Raw genomic sequence first — 16,957 nt, forward strand, 5'->3', positions numbered from 1 at the left:
GATGCAAAGTCAGCATCGATCGCTCATCTATTGCTGCTGTTTGAGTTGGTCATTTTCTAGACCTTCATCAGCGGTCACAGGACGCTGCCCACGAAGCGCTGTTGGCTGGATATTTTTGGTTGGAGGACTATTCTCAGCCCAGCAGTGACAGTAAGGTGTTTAAAAACTCCAGCAGCATTGCTGTGTCTTATCCACTCATACCAGCACAACACACACTAACACACCACCACCATGTCAGTGTCACTGCAGTGCTTGGAATGACCCACCACCCAAATAATACCTGTTCTGTAGTGGTCCTGTGGGGGTCCCTGACCACTGAAGAACAACATGAAAGGGGGATAACAAAGCCTTCAGAGAAATAGATGGACTACAGTCAGTAATTGTAGAACTATAAAGTGCTTCTATATGGTAAGTGGAGCTGATAAAATCGACAGTGCGTGTAGAAACAAGGAGGTGGTTTTAATGTTATGGCTGATCGGTGTATATACAAAAGCTAAAGCTAAAGACTATTTTACACAGCCAAACCTTCCACTACCTACTAAAAATGTTTCATGATTGATTTAATATGTTTATTGTGGAAGCTAGATTTAAAATGTTCCAGTGTTTAAATATATGACTGTTAGGCAAAGGTTTTTAGGAAACTATGATACTATTCAAAGTTTTTTTTGGTTGTTTTTGAAGTGGGCTTGGTTTACTCACATTCCTAGAGGCGTGAAAAGAATGTTCATTAAGGTGGGATCACCCGCCCCAAACTGTCTGTTATCTGTGCTCTCTTTTTCCATTGCTGCTGTTGGATTACAGTAAGCTTCATCTCCCTACTGCCCCGCCCCCTCTGAATGAGGGTGAGAGTTTGGTTAGCCGCATCCTTCAGCTGGGGCCTCCAGGCACCAAATTCCTGGGGTAGGACTGATACACATAAAACAATCCATGGATGCTGATCTCTTCCTCTCATTCTATCTTTCCTTTTATCTGTGCTGTTTGTCCTTGTCCACGTTTTAGTGTGTGTTGTTAGTTGATTGCTGTGGTGTTTTTTGAACATATTTTTTTTGCATTTCTTCATGGTTTATGTGTGAACTTCTTGTTGCAAACAGTGGGAGCTCATGCTCTGAAAATGCACTTTTCTGTTAAATGTAGGAACATTAGATGCATCATTAGGGAAATACATCAGCACATCCATCAAAGGTAAAGGTCGAGATTAAAAGGCCAATGCATATCTACCAAGACATTAAAATGATAAAAAAGAAGATAAATAGGCTACAACTCATGTTCACTAGATGTGGTGAGAGATATAAAAAATTTTCATTTATTAAAGGTGATGTCAATTCATAACTGTTTAGTTATTATATAATAAAAAAATTACCATATGTAAGTATATAATGATTACACATAATTTTGCTATATATAATAATCAAGATCCACATTACACTCTACACTGGCCAGGCATACCATTATGATCACTTACAGGTGAAGTGAAAAACACTGATTATCTCTTTATCACGGCACCTGTTAGTGGGTGGGATATATTAGGCAGCAAGTGAACATTTTATCCTCAAAGTTGATGTGTTTGAAGCAGGAAAAATGTAAGGATTTGAGAGAGTTTGACCAGAGCATCTCCAAAACTGCAACTCTTGTGGGGTGTTCCCGGTCTGCAGTGGTCAGTATCTTTCAAAAGTGGTCCGAAGAAGGAGCAGGGAAAGAAGGTGGCCTGGTTTGATGGATCATGTTTTCTTTTACATCACGCGTGCATCACTTACCTGGGGAACACGTGGCACCAGGATGCACTATGGGAAGAAGGCAAGCCGGTGATGCTTTGGGCAATGTTCTGCTGGGAAACCTTGGGTCCTGCTATCCATGTGGATGTTACTTTGACACGTACCACCTACCTAAGTGTTGTTTCAGACCATGTACACCCTTTCATGGAAATTGTATTCCCTGATGGCTGTGGCCTCTTTCAGCAGGATAATGCGCCCTGCCACAAAGCAAAAATGGTTCAGGAATGGTTTGAGGAGCACAACAAGGAGTTTGAGGTGTTGACTTGGCCTCCAAATTCCCCAGATCTCAATCCAATCGAGCATCTGTGGGATGTGCTGGACAAACAAGTTTGATCCATGGAGGCCCCACCTCACAACTTACAGGAGTTAAAGGATCTGCTGCTAACATCTTGGTGCGAAATACCACAGCACACCTTCAGGGGTCTAGTGGAGTCCATGCCTCGAAGGGTCAGGGCTGTTTTGGCAGCAAAAGTGGGACCAACACAATATTAGGAAGGTGGTCATAATGTTATGCCCAAAAAGTGGAAGTATTCTTTTCACATGATGTTTTACAGAAAAAGAAAGAAAAAAACCTTTGGTGGTTGTGCTGTTGATGGGTCTAGCTCAGCCCAAATGAAGCATCTACCATGCATAACTAACATACTAACATATACCTTAATGACAAGTGTTTATGTTTAAATTCTGAATTGCATTTATATATAAAATGATCTGTTGGGGTTGGACAAATTAGGATGACATGTTATGCTCATGTTAAAGTGCTAATGGCATCATAGTACATATATCAGCTATATAGAGTTGATATTTGTTAGGCGTTCTCAGACTGTTACCTTTTACCTTATGGTATTTGTGATTTGTTTTGACAACTTTGTAGCATGAATTCCCACATGAAAATTCAGTGTGTAAATACATACACATTTTCACACAATAAAAGGCATGCGATATTGTTTGGAGGTTATCCAGTAATGATTTTTACAGATATTGTATCAGTGAAACACATTTTTGTTGTATTTTAGGCCAGTGATTGTAGAGATTCCTCATTTTGCCGCTCTAAGAGGAAAGGAGAGAGAACTGGTGATTATGCGCAGTGAGACTGGAGAAAGCTGGAAAGAGCATCATTGTGAATATACAGAGGAAGAGCTCAATCAGATCCTTAATGGCATGGATGAGGGTAGGAATCCTATTATAAAATGCTCAGCATTGTACATCATTATGAATTTAATCTGGACATTTTGATAATTTTTATCTGCCTATTTGCTGTATCTAATTTGTGTTATATGTACACATGTATACACATTGTACAATATATTGTGCTTTTGTTAGTGGTGATCTAGGAATAATTGGACAAGTAATAAAGGGAAGTAAAAACTAAATGTTATGCCACTCAGGTGGCGCAGTGGTAAAAACACACGCTGGAACCAGAGCTGGGATCTCGAATACATCGTATCGAATCTCAGCTCTGCCTGCCGCCTAAGGCTGAGTGGCCACATGAACACCGATTGGCTTGTTGTTCAGATGGGCGGGGTCTAAGCCGGATGGGGTCTCTCTCTCATGCAATCACGACCTCTGCTGGCTGATTGATGACGCCTGCACAGAGATGAGAAAAGAGTGCTCTCAGGGTGTGTCTCTCCGTACACAAGGCTGAGCTGCACTGCACTCATCAAAGTGTAGGTGATAAGGTGCATGCGGCATGCTGCCCACGTGTCGGAGGGGGCGTGGGTTAGCTTCATTCTCCTCAATCAGAGCAGGGATCGGCATTGGTGGAGAGGAAGCATGATGCAATCGGGCAATTGGACCCGCGCACAGCCCTTTAACGGAACCCTTTTCCACCCATGCACTCTGCACAGGCGTCTCTATCCGCCAATCAGGGTTCTTACACAGCGTTTAAACTTGCCCACATATTCCGGTCATCACTCCCTGCAGGCACTGCCAATTATGCCCGGTAGATGGCGCCCAGCCGACCGGTGGCAATGCCAAGTTTCGACCTGAGGGGTTCAGAATCTCGGTGCTGGTATGCTAGCGGAATATCCTGCTGCACCACCTGGGCGAGATTCATTATTATTTTTGTTTGCAATAAAATTATAACATATTTACTGTTAATTTAAATAATTGTATTATTATGGTTATAACAACAACTGGCAAATGTATTATCTTCATTATATTAGTGATAGAATTCTTCGTTTTACTGTCACAACCCCTCTGTTTCTTACGATGAATTCCTATCAATGTTTTGTACCATCAGACTTGGACACTCCAGAGGAACTAGAGCGAAAGCGAATTTGCCGCATAATCACCCGGGACTTCCCACAGTTCTTTGCTGTAGTGTCACGAATCAAACAAGATAGTAATCTGATTGGCCCAGAGGGTGGCATCTTGAGCAGCACTGTGGTAACCCAAGTCCAGGCTGTTTTTCCTGATGGAGCACTCACAAAACGCATCAGAGTTGGTTTACAGGTATTGCATATTTTGTACTACACAAGATGCCTCATGTTTTTTACATATACATATGTGCATCTACTAGAATAGATCCATCTACTGTATATTTAAAAAAAACTCTGTTATTTACTTTTTAATGTTTACTCTTGATCAGACTCAGCCGGTGAATGTAGATGTGGTGAGAAAGATCTTAGGAAACAAAGCTACATTCAGTCCTATTGTCACCTTGGAGCCCCGTCGACGCAAGTTTCATAAACCCATCACCATGACCATTCCTGTTCCCAAGACTTCCACTGATCCTGTACACCACGGCTTCGCAGGAGACACACCAACGCTTCGACTGCTATGCAGCATCACAGGTATGAAAAAACAAATACATATGTGTAAACACAATTTCCCAGGGCCATATTAAACCTGTGGTATTTAGAGATGTGTTAACTATATGGTTGGTATAGGTTTAAGTACAACTGAACTGCTCATTTAAACTATTATAACATCCTAGAAAAATAGGTAACAGAATATGAACACTATAGATGTTTTAACTGCCACTAACAATGGCATAGGAACATCTGTTTACCTTTATTAAAAGTGTCATGATTTATAAAAATACATAAATGTGCAATTTAAAAATTCATCCACTGTTTTTCCATTAAACCAGGTGGAACTACACCAGCTCAGTGGGAGGACATAACTGGAACCACACCATTAACTTTCATTAATGACTGCGTATCGTTTACTACAAATGTATCTGCAAGGTAGGACCAGACTAATTACTTTGTAATTTCATTTATTACTGATGACATGTTAAGTTATGACTGTATTCTTTATCTTCCACTATTTAGATTCTGGCTAATCGATTGTCGACAGGCCCAAGAGTCAGTCAACTTTGCCACACAGGTGTATCGGGAGATCATCTGTGTGCCATACATGGCCAAATTTGTCATCTTTGCTAAAACCCACGACCCAATAGAGGCACGTCTGCGCTGCTTTTGCATGACTGACGACAAGATAGACAAAACACTGGAGCAACAGGAGAACTTCATAGAGGTGGCACGCAGTCGGGATGTGGAGGTGAGTGTGAAATGTGTTTTATACAGTCAGATGTGCTTTAGATTCTTCAAAAAAAGGCACTGGAATAAGACCTTTACCAATTCAAGTTAGCTTAACTGTAAATTTGTGCAACATGGAAAGAATGGAACCAATGCAGGTTTGTGACCATGCAAACATCTCTGTTTTTGTTTACCAAAAGGAAAAGCAACTGTCAGTGAGAAAATGAGAATATTAGGGAAGGCCCAGCCTTACCAATGTAAAATGACTTATTGTGTACTAAGTAAATGATTATTGAACTGGGTCAGTGACATCTATAAGTAAAGCAGTAAACTGCATGTTCTTCATGGCATTCTGTAGAATTCAGCATCAATAAAACTTGGTGGTACATTGGTTGGGTTCTGGAAATTTAAATTTGCCTCCAGTCACTGTCCAGTCACCGAGTTCGGCAAGTTCTTTCCATGTACAATTGTTCTCTTTTGGTTGTTCATTTTCTTTCACCTTGCTATAGGACAAAGCAAACAAGTGTGTCATGCTCTTAAATGGATTAGCTTCTTTTTTTGTAGCATTTTACCCCCTTTTTCTCCCAATTTAGCTTAGTTAATCTGTTGCTGGCGACCCCTAGTGGTGGCCGGGGGTGGGGGTGGGGGGGTGGCTTGACTGACACATACTCCCTCCGATGTGTCTACTGATCCCTTCTTACACACCCACACCTCGGTGGATTTGCACGTGAGGCCGACTTTGCACACGTCCCAACCTCTGTGCAACCAGGATCCTTACACATACCCACCCCTCTGTTAAATCCTGTCATTTCCCACCCTAGGGAAGACCAAATTTTTCTGCTTCAGGCATTAGCCAATTATGCCTGCTAGAGGGCGCCCAGCTGACTGGTAGCAGAGCTTAGACTTGGCGCTGGTGTGCTAGCGACTTATCATGCTGCGCCACCTGAGCGCCCCCATAAATTAGCTTTTTGATGGTTTTTATATTTATTATATATATTATATATTTCCAGGTGAGCATCAGACCCACTACAAACCTGATTAAGACATAGCAGATACTAAAGATAAATAAATAAATTAATAGCTAAACAAATAACTGCATTAACTTTTGCAGAAGACACTTAATACTAAAATATGATTTGAATGCACGACTCTTGCTGTTCTCCTGCAGGTACTAGAAGGAAAGCCAATCTATGCAGACTGCTTCGGAAACCTTGTTCCTCTTACCAAAAGTGGCCAACATCATATTTTCAGCTTTTTCGCCTTCAAAGAAAACAGACTTGCCCTCTTCATAAAGGTAATCTCCCTGACATATATTAATTCCTTATACCTTTATAAAAGTTACATTGCACATTATGTTGTCATTATAACCATAAATTTACTTAGTTTTTATATTTATGTAAATGTATGTAAAGGTGTATACTACACTGATCAGCCAAAACATTAAAACCATCTCCTTTTTTGTACACTCACTGTCCATTTTATCAGCTCCACCATATAGAAGCACTTTGTAGTTCTACAATTACTGACTGTAGTCCATCTGTTTCTCTGCATGCTTTGTTAGTCCCCTTACATGCTGTTCTTCAATGATCAGGACTCTCCCAGGACCACTACAGAGTAGGTATTATTTGGGTGGTGGATCATTCTTAGCACTGCAGTTCACAATTACATGGTGGTGGTGTGTTAGTGTGTGTTGTGCTGGTATGAGTGGATAAGGCACAGCAATGCTGATGGAGTTCACACCTCACTGTCACTACTGGACTGAGAATAGTCCACCAACCAAAAATATCCAGCCAATAGCGCCCCATGGGCTGCATCCTGTGACCACTGATGAAGGTCTAGAAGATGACCAACTCAAACAGCAGCAATAGATGAGCGATCGTCTCTGACTTTACATCTACAAGGTGGACCAACTAGGTAGGAGTGTCTAATGGAGTGGACAGTGAGTGATCACAGTATTTAAAAACTCCAGCAGTGCTGCTGTGTCTGATCCACTCATACCAGCACAACACACACTAACACACCACCACCATGTCAGTGTCACTGCAGTGCTGAGAATGATCCACCACCTAAATAATACTTACTCTGTGGTGGTCCTGTGGTGGTCCTGACCACAGAGACAACAAAGTGAAAGGGTTAATACAGTGGGCCTGTGGTAGCCTAGTGGGTAGAGCTGTGGGGTACCAACTGAAAGGTTGTGAGTATGAACCCCTTAAACAAGGCCCTTAACCCTTTTGGTTAGAAGATGGGATATGCAAATTTAATTGTACTGTACAGTCTATGTAAATATGTACATGACAAATAAGAATTTCATCTTCACTAGATTATTCTTATCCTTATCCTATTATAAGGTAAATAATATTCCCCACTGTAAAATAAATAGTGGTTGTAGATGCTTCCCTATTTAAATATCATTTTAGTCATTAATTGATATTTTCTTGCAGATACGGGATAGCACTCAGGAGCCTTGTGGTCGGTTGTCCTTCATGAAAGAACCAAGATCATATAGGAGTCTGGCTCACAATGCTATATGCAACCTTAATATTTCTCTACCTGCTTACTCCAAGGTAAGTTAACCCCACTCACCTTATGACATATGATGAAATAGAACAATTGCAAACATTTATGTGATTGCAACACAGGTGATATGTCCAATATGTTTTCTTTAAAAACTGATCTGTTGTAATTGTTGTGGTGGAAGTTGTTTAGGAGCTGCTCCACATTAAGGGTCATGTCCTTTTGCATGGCCAGCAGATAAGACAAGGAGGTGCAGTATAGTGATTGACAATTGACAATCACTTGTGCCTTGTATCCCTCTCTGTTGCCTAGCTTGGTCAGCAAATGGAACACGGAGGCTCAGTTGCGTGTGATATGTCAATTTCTCTTGATTGACAATCACGTGTGCCTTATTAATGTTGATACGCTCCAGGTGGAAGTACCTCCATATAACACAGATTCCCCCTTTCATTATTGCCAGCTCCTTTGTTCGCATACTTGCTTTTCTTTGAAGTCGCAATGCCAGAATGCTTGGTCTGGTTCTGGATGTCAGCATTCTTTTGGTTTCTGGGACCTGCACTCAGTCTTGCAGTGTTGTTGATTGCCCCAGTGGTGGTTCAAGGTGCTCTTTTTAGAGCAAATCCACTTGTAAAACCACTTCATGCACTTCAAGTGCTAGCTGGTGCGATGGCCAAGGTGCCAGGTTCTGATAGTTCCCTGTCTGTTCTATCATATTGTGACAAACAGTTCCTACTTCTGCACTACCCCGTTCTATTTACTTTCTCTTGCAGGTTAAGGATGTTTTTGTGTCTTTTATTTGTTACTTTGTTTCTGTTAATTCACCTGCTTATTTATTACTAATTGTCCCCTTTCTGTTATGGCTTTTTAGTCACATTATTATGCAAACGGGTTCTATTTTAATTTTTGCAGGTGTGTGGGAACATGCATTCTGTTCTAGCCTTGTTACACCTGCATGTATTCATACATCATTTGTATTTATATTTGTTCCTCTCTATAAATGTTGAGTGATGTACAGTGCAAGAACATAAACAACATATTTATTACACAATTATAGCACTGGATCCTGCTTAGTATTGGGCTACAACACCAACTTGCATATCATTTTACTAGTATGATGCTGTAAGTAGTTTTAGGGTTCAAGTTAAAGATCAGGTTTCTGGTCAAATCACCAGCTTGTAGATTGTGAATAATAGTTAAATGTTCCAAGTAATAAAAGGTTCATAATAACATTTTAATGTAACAACAATTACTATTAATAATAAGTATTTAGCGCAGTGTATACCCCTCACACATACCGCTCCCATACCATGCCTTAAAGCTCTAGAGTCCTGTTGCTATGATAACTGCTTTGCATCCTCTCTCTTTTTCCTTCTTTCTGTCCTGCCCCTATCCTATCGCTCACTATCTCTCCCATGTCCTCCCTCTCACTTTTACTGCTTCTTGCTCCTCAAAGGAATCTGATTCAGACCAAGATCCTGAGGAGGAGGTAACTGTGGAGATATTTTCCTCTGTTGTCTTAACATTCATCATTTAAAATGATTTGTTTACTGTAATTGAATAATTGCAGTTTTGTGTGGTTTATAATGTCCTGGTAATTGCTTCGAAGACTTCTGTACTGTGTAGATATAATAAAGCTTAATTTTTATTAATCTAGACAGGAATGTAAACTACTACTACTACTATTAATAATAATGAAAATAATAGTAAAAAAAAAAAGAGTAATTAAATAATTTTATATTACAGTGATAAAATAATCATAAACACCAACTAGGCATAACATTATGACTACTGAAAGGTGACGTGAATAACACTGATTATTTCTTCATCATGGCACCTGTTAGTGGGTGGGATATATTTGGCAGCATGTGAACATTTTATCCTCAAAGCTGATGTGTTAGAAGCAGGAAAAATGTGCAAGCGTAAGGATTTGAGAGAGTTTGACAAGGGCCAAATTGTGATGGCTAGACGACTTGGTCAGAGCATCTCCAAAACTGCAGCTCTTGTGGGGTGTTCCCGGTCTGCAGTGGTCAGTATCCATCAAAAGTGGTGACTCCTGCCAATTGCCAAAAGCCTCAATAATGGGCATGTGAGCATTGGAACTGGACCACGGAGCAATAGATGAAGGTGGCCTGGTCTGATGAAACATGTTTTCTTGGGCATCACGTGGATGGCGGATGCGCGTCGCTTACTGGGAAACACATGGCATCAGGGTGCACTATGGGAAGAAGACAATCCAACAGAGACAGTATGATGCTTTGGCAATGTTCTGCTGGGAAACCTTGGTTCCTGCCATCCATGTAGATGTTACTTTGACACGTACCACCTACCTAAGCATTGTTGCAGACCATGTATACCCTTTCATGGAAATGGTATTCCCTGATGACTGTGGCCTCTTTCAGCAGGATAATGCGCCCTGCCACAAAGCAAAAATGGTTCAGGAATGGTTTGAGGAGCACAACATAGAGTTTGAGGTGTTGACTTGGTCTCCAAATTCCCCAGATCTCAGAGTCCAATCGAGCATCAGATACCACAGCACACCTTTAGGGGTCTAGTGGAGTCCATGCCTTGACGGGTCAGGGCTGTTTTGGCAGCAAAAGGGGGACCAACACAATATTAGGAAGGTGGTCATAATGTTGTGTCTGATTGGTGTATGGTTGATTATTTTTTTTGAAATTCACAATATTGCATAAAAATATATAAAAGTTTATATAAAGCTTATATAAAAAAACTATATTCTAAATTTTAATAATACTTGATTTCTCTATTACCATAGGTTCTTGTTGCATAGTAAATGTATACATTTTCTTACTTTAGTCAAATTGATTACATTCATTTATTAAATTGCCATTGCTATGATAAATACAGTGCTTTAGTACTTTTCATTTATTTTAGATTATGTTTAAATATATGGTGCTTTAGTTAGACATTTTAGTTACAGTTTAAACAACTGAGAAAAACTTTTGTTTTGACATGTCAGCATGTGTGGACGATTGAGCTTTCACACAAAATCTGCTTATATGTCAATACACTGTTAGTCACTGCAATATAGTTGTTTAGTTGTCACAGTTGTCAGTAACATGTCAGTATTTTTTGCACTCTCTAACCAATTTATTAAATGTTTTTATTTGTCTTTGCAGACTTGCCGAACACTTGGAACATGTAAGACATTCTTTCTAGTTCAATTTCCCTGCTTTTATTAAATGTTTGCATTTAACCAACTCATTAATGGAATGTAATTTAGTTATAACAATATTAATCATTTGTAAAGCACTATATCTTATTTAAATAACCAAAAAAATCTGTTCTTTCTATTCTTTTTGTCTTTCTACTAATCAGGTCAGATAGTAGAAAAGGCCTTAATGTCAATATCATATCAATTTCAATGTCAGATAAATTATGATCCATTTATTTTTAGCTCCTATTCAGAAGAAATATAGTACAGTAGAAAAAAGTGTACACAACATAGTTTGAATGCATTAAAGTTTTTAATTAAAAAAATTAGATCAGGATCAATTATTTCAGATTTTTTTACCTTTAATGTGACCTATTGTGTGTGCTATGCAAGTAAAAACAAACTATGTGGTTGCATAATTTGGTGTGGCTGTGTTCACAGTAAACCAGCAACATTCAAACTCATGTTAAACAGCAATCAACGACACCTGCCGTTAACGTGACTCTGATTAACCCCACATAAAGTTCAGCCCAGCTATATTTTTTAAAAACCTACATTAAGCATGTGGGAAAATGCTTTATGTTTCAGTGTTTCAGGTCTTATGAGACCAAAGTTAAACTTCTCTGCCATAATTCCAAAAAGTATGTTTGGTCCAAAAACAACACCATACCCACAGTGAAGCATAGTGGTGGCAGCCTCTTTTTAACAGATTTCGGATTTAACGGACAAAATCTGGAAAACCAAATGTCCGGTATAGAAGCGTACCTAGATCAGTAATTTAGTAATCGTACGCTAGCCGGCGCACGTCTCTCTGTTTACATGAGTGATAGGTTTCATTTTGTCTGGAGGCTCGCTTTGTTCTCGCCTTTTTTCTGTGTTTTATGCTTCATTTTTGCAAGTTCTAGTCTTAGTCTCTAGTCTCTAGTTATGCACCAGTGCTGCCCCAGTAGCCACCAGCAGTGCTTTAGAATAATAGATACTCTGAGTCCCCACTATTACGACAAAATAAAAACATCTTCTCCACCACAGAAGGCAAATGTAATTTCTCCCCAGTAGTACAGTACACCAATTTTAATATTTATTTACAGTTTTTACATTACAAATGTACAAACCTTTTTACATTGTTCATTTGTGCAAGTTTAGCACTTTTGTGGACCATAAGAAAAAACTCCACAATCGCATTTTACGAACCAGTGCACCCCCCTTTAGTCAGTTAAATCGAGGTTCCACTGTATGTTAATTAAGGCACAAAACATTTAGGCTTCTGCCAAAAACCTGAAGGTAAAGAGTAATTTCACCTTTCATACTTCCACTTTAATGAAAGTATGACCCAGTCAGAACCCAGACCTGAATTTTTCCAAGGCAGACTGAAATACTGAAAGATTTTGGAAAAAGAGTGAATGCTGTCATAAAATCAAAAGCTGTTTTAATAAGGTATTAAAGAGTGCATATTTATGCAACCACATTGTAGTAAGCATTTTATTTCTTCCTAAAATATTTCAGTTTGTTGTTAGTTAAATTTTACAGATTATAGGTCACATTAAAGGTGGGAAAAGGTCTGAATTAATTAATCTTGGTCTAATTTTTAACATGCAAAAATCTGGCATTGCTCAGCAACAAAAGTATGCTTATAGTGACAGGGGCTGCATCTCAAAATCCATGCTATCACCATAGTACATATTATATTATTAACAACATTGGTGTTCTGACACCACTTGGCACAATGTTTTGTGGTGTAGTATGTGGTTTAAGGTGCAGCATGGTGATTTAAGAGAACAAGATTGCCTAACTACAATAAGCAAGGGCCTTAACCCTTAGTTGCTTAAATTGCATCCTGTCCTAAATATGTCCCTTTTTATAATAAACATGTTTTATAGTCCTATATAAGTACTATATTTTAACATAAATATTTCTTAGTGAAAAAGATAAAAGATCTTTTGTTCCTGAATGCTTATTTCTTTTTGGCTATCCTTGCGTCAGTAAAGGGTTATACCCATCAGTAACTTGTTACACCTAGTCAGTCTGCAGAAGTGCTCAGTTTATTTTATTCATTATTGTATTGTCTTTAAGATAGTGAGAACTTGCAACAAGACATTCCATTTATAAATGTTGTGATGTTTGTGTTATGTAATGTTCTCCCACCCTCCATCAGATGTTATAACAATCTGCAAAGCAAAGTAGCTTTTTATATTCCTGTTTGTAACAATATATGCTTAAAGGTTAGTCTATCTATAATAGCCAAAAAGGTTTGTAATGATCTGGATTTCTTAATCAGTTCTCTAATGTTTTTACTGACCAACTTAATCATATTTTGTAAATATTAACAATTTTAGAATTTGATGCATCCAACACAAACAAAAAAGTTGAGACAGAGGTGTGTTTACCACTGCATTACATCACCGTTCCTATTAATTACACTGTTTAATCATTTTTGAACTGAGGGTACTATTTTGTTACAGTTGTGCTGGTGATTTTTTAAATTCCTGCTTGATACAAGGGTTCAGCTGCTGAACAGTCCATGATAACAGGTATCTGATTCTCCTTTTAATGATGTGTCGTACATTTTTAATAGGAGACATATCTGGACTTCAGGCAGGCCAGCCAAACACATGAACTTAGCATCTACTAAGCCACACAAGGGCGGCACAGTGGTTAAGTGGGTAGCACTGTCGCCTCACAGCAAGAAGGTCCTGGGTTCGATCCCCAGTTGGCGCGGTCCGGGTCCTTTCTGTGTGGAGTTTGCATGTTCTCCCCGTGTCTGCGTGTGTGCTCCGGTTTCCTCCCACAGTCCAAAGATATGCAAGTGAGGTGAATTGGAGACACTAAATTGACACTAAATCAATATAACCTTGTGAACTGATGAATCTTGTGAAATGAGTAACTACCATTTCCTGTCATAAATGTAACCAAAAGTGTAAAACATGACGTTAAAATCCTAATAAACAAACTAAGCCACTCCGTTGTAGCTCATGCAAAATGAGGCCTGGCATTGTCTTACAGAAATAACTATGGACTTCCTGGAAAAATAGTAACTCAACTTTCTAAGATCCAATATCGATGTCAATGGTACCTTCACATCTATGCATGATGTACCATGACAGATGTTGGCCTTTGCACTTTTCACTGATGTACATTTATTAAGAAAACAAGCTGAACCATGGAATCATTTGACAACAGAGATGAGCTCAGGCCCAGAGAACTTTGCTGTGTTTCTGTGTAGAACTAACTTCAGCTTGCATTTTTTTATGCAGTGGCAGGTTGTTAGATGACTATAGTTTTCAAAGTTTTCCTGAGCTCATATTGTTATAGTTGTCACAATAGCATGACATTCTCTGTCTTTTAACAGTATTAAGTATGGTCCTTAATTATGTGCAAACTTGCATTGAGTAATTCTCTCAAGACATTTGCCACAACGTTATAAGCCATTACCCATCTTTGTTTGCAAAGACTGAGTCTTTGCTGGATAATGTACATTCCAAATATGCTATAACTTTTCAAATTTTTCCCCTGCCTGGCATTATATTCAAAATTTGTTAATATTTACAAAATACAACAAAGTTGGTTAGCCAAATCATAAGTATTTTGTGCTTTTGTCAGTTAGACAAAAGGTTAAAGGAAATTAACAAATGACAGAAATGTGATCTGTAAAAAAGTAATTGATGAGAAAAGGGTGGAGCACATTTTCAATGAAGACCCATTATTATGAATGTACAGAGAAAAACCACCTCCTTGTTTCTACACTCACTGTCCATTTTATCAGCTCCACTTACCATATAGAAGAACTTCGTAGTTCTACAATTACTGACTGTAGTACATCTGTTTCTCTGCATGCTTTGTTTGCCCCCTTTTATGCTGTTCTTCAGTGGTCAGGACTCTTCCAGGACCACTACAGAGCAGGTATTATTTGGGTGGTGGATCATTCTCAGCACTGTAGTGACACTGACATGGTGGTGGTGTGTTAGAGTGTGTTGTGCTGATATGAGTGGATAAGACACAGCAGCACTGCTGGAGTTTTTAAACACCTTACTAACCAAAAATATATCCAGCCAACAGTGCCCAGTGGGCAGCGTCCTGTGACCACGGGTGAAGGTCTAGAAGATGACCAACTCAAACAGCAGCAATAGATGAGCCATCGTCTCTGACTTTACATCTACAAGGTGGACCAACTAGGTAGGAGTGTCTAATAGAGTGGACAGTGAGTGGACACGGTATTTAAAAACTCCAGCACTCATACCACCACTAACACAACACTACCATGTCAGTGTCACTGCAGTGCTGAGAATGATCCACCACCTAAATAATACCTTCTCTGTAGTGGTCCTGTGGGGGTCCTGACCATTGAAGAACAGGGTGAAAGCAGGCTAAAAAAGTATGTAGAGAAACAGATGGACTACAGTCAGTAATTGTAGAACTTCAAAGTGCTTCTATATGGTAAGTGGAGCTGATAAAATGGACAGTGAGTGTAGAAACAAGGAGGTGGTTTTAATGTTATGGCTGATCGCTGTATAAATTAATGTGTTTGTTTTGCAACTTGTTTGTATGGCCTGGGATTAGAATTTTCTAGATACTTACCTCTTATCTAAAAGCTATTAATCTACTAAGCTTTGCATGGAAATAACTTGACTTACATAACGTGTGTTTGAAAATGTTGTGTGTATTCCTAAACTATCTATATGTTTTACTGTTAAGCATTATCTTATTCATTCATTATTGTTTTTAGATACCTTCATCATCATCATCATTCATTATTGTTTTTAGATACCTTCATCATCATCATCATTTATTATTGTTTTTATTATTATTATTAAGTTCCGAAATACTATGTAGTTATTAGAAATAAAGCACCGTTTGCTGTTAATATTAGCAACATAGATTTTAATTATGACAAAAAGCAAAAGCCATGAGGCATCACAGTATTTAATTCCTGACTAGTATTACATCACTGGCTTTCTTTTGGAAACATGAAAGTGTTTTTAAACAGTTCATTTTTTTATCTGATCTTATATATTGGGAATATATTATATATTTGAAAAGCTAGTAATCTCTCTACATAGACAGCATTTTACGTCATCCTATGCGCACTCCCGAGAAGGAGGCTGTTCGAAATCCTAGATGCCTTAATAAGCTGTCTAGTTAGGCATCTTAAAATTTCAATGTTATTTTGACTCAAGAACGAGTGAGCATCGGAAGCGTCCTTAGTGATCAAGGCAATCCCAGCATTCAGTGTGGCAGCTCTTCTCTCACAGAAAAATAAAAAAAAAACATGGCTGACGGTGCGGAGAAACGAACAGAGTTATTTTTAAATGTAAATAAATTGTTATTGATTTTTAACTTGTATAAACTTGCACAAGTGTATTTATTTGCAAGTTCGGGCTTGTCAGCGAATTTAACCATTTTCAGTACACGAAGGGAGATGTTAGTTGACATGCTAGCGTGCTGTGCCACCCCATTCCATTGGTTTGATTGGCAAGATGCTAACTGTGTTAGCTTAGTAAGCGAAACCCGATGGAATCGCTGTCTAAGTAGTGCGTTCGAATAAGCTGCCTTATAAGTCGTTGACTTATTAGAAGCCTCTCTACTGAGGCAGCTGCCTATGTAGGCAGTAAGACAGCAAGGCAGCTCCCTAGGTTTTCGAACACACCCTATAATTATGACAAAAAGCAGAAGCCATGAGGCATCACAGTATTTAATTCCTGACTAGTATTACATCACTGACTTTCTTTTGGAAACATGAAAGGGTTTTTAAACAGTTCATTTTTTCTATCTGATCTTATATATTGTGTAGACATACGTTTTTCTTGAAATTTACTTAGTTTCTTCATGATACGTTTAAAAAATGTTTGTGAACCTGTTTTGCTTTACATTTTTACGCCCAATTTTTGTCTCACTTTGTTTCTTTTGTTGTTTCCCATGTGTAAGTGTGCAAGTTATTTCCTGCTTATTTCTATGAGGTCTGTAAAAGTTGGTTGAAACTTGCTTTGCAGTTGTTATTTCATTATTCTAGTACATCTAAATCC

The 16,957-nt window shown here is 38.8% G+C and overlaps 1 protein-coding gene across 21 annotated transcripts in view; it reads left to right on the forward strand.

The window, feature by feature from the left end:
• ank2b (ankyrin 2b, neuronal) overlaps positions 1-16,957 on the forward strand; it is a 206,401-nt gene that overhangs the window by 153,832 nt on the left and 35,612 nt on the right. For 14 of the 21 annotated variants that reach the window (XM_062994040.1, XM_062994039.1, XM_062994034.1 and 11 more), the window contains 10 exons: positions 802-900; positions 2,786-2,940; positions 4,012-4,223; positions 4,360-4,564; positions 4,864-4,960; positions 5,048-5,276; positions 6,423-6,548; positions 7,696-7,818; positions 9,222-9,254; positions 10,906-10,927. In XM_062994040.1, the coding sequence (XP_062850110.1) occupies positions 802-900; positions 2,786-2,940; positions 4,012-4,223; positions 4,360-4,564; positions 4,864-4,960; positions 5,048-5,276; positions 6,423-6,548; positions 7,696-7,818; positions 9,222-9,254; positions 10,906-10,927 (1,301 nt within the window). The remainder of the gene's footprint in view (positions 1-801; positions 901-2,785; positions 2,941-4,011; positions 4,224-4,359; positions 4,565-4,863; positions 4,961-5,047; positions 5,277-6,422; positions 6,549-7,695; positions 7,819-9,221; positions 9,255-10,905; positions 10,928-16,957) is intronic. The other 7 variants (XM_062994042.1, XM_062994056.1, XM_062994055.1 and 4 more) reach the window with 3 other exon arrangements.

Source organism: Trichomycterus rosablanca, chromosome 4 (genome assembly GCF_030014385.1).
Source record: "Trichomycterus rosablanca isolate fTriRos1 chromosome 4, fTriRos1.hap1, whole genome shotgun sequence".
Taxonomy (NCBI): Eukaryota; Metazoa; Chordata; class Actinopteri; order Siluriformes; family Trichomycteridae; genus Trichomycterus; species Trichomycterus rosablanca.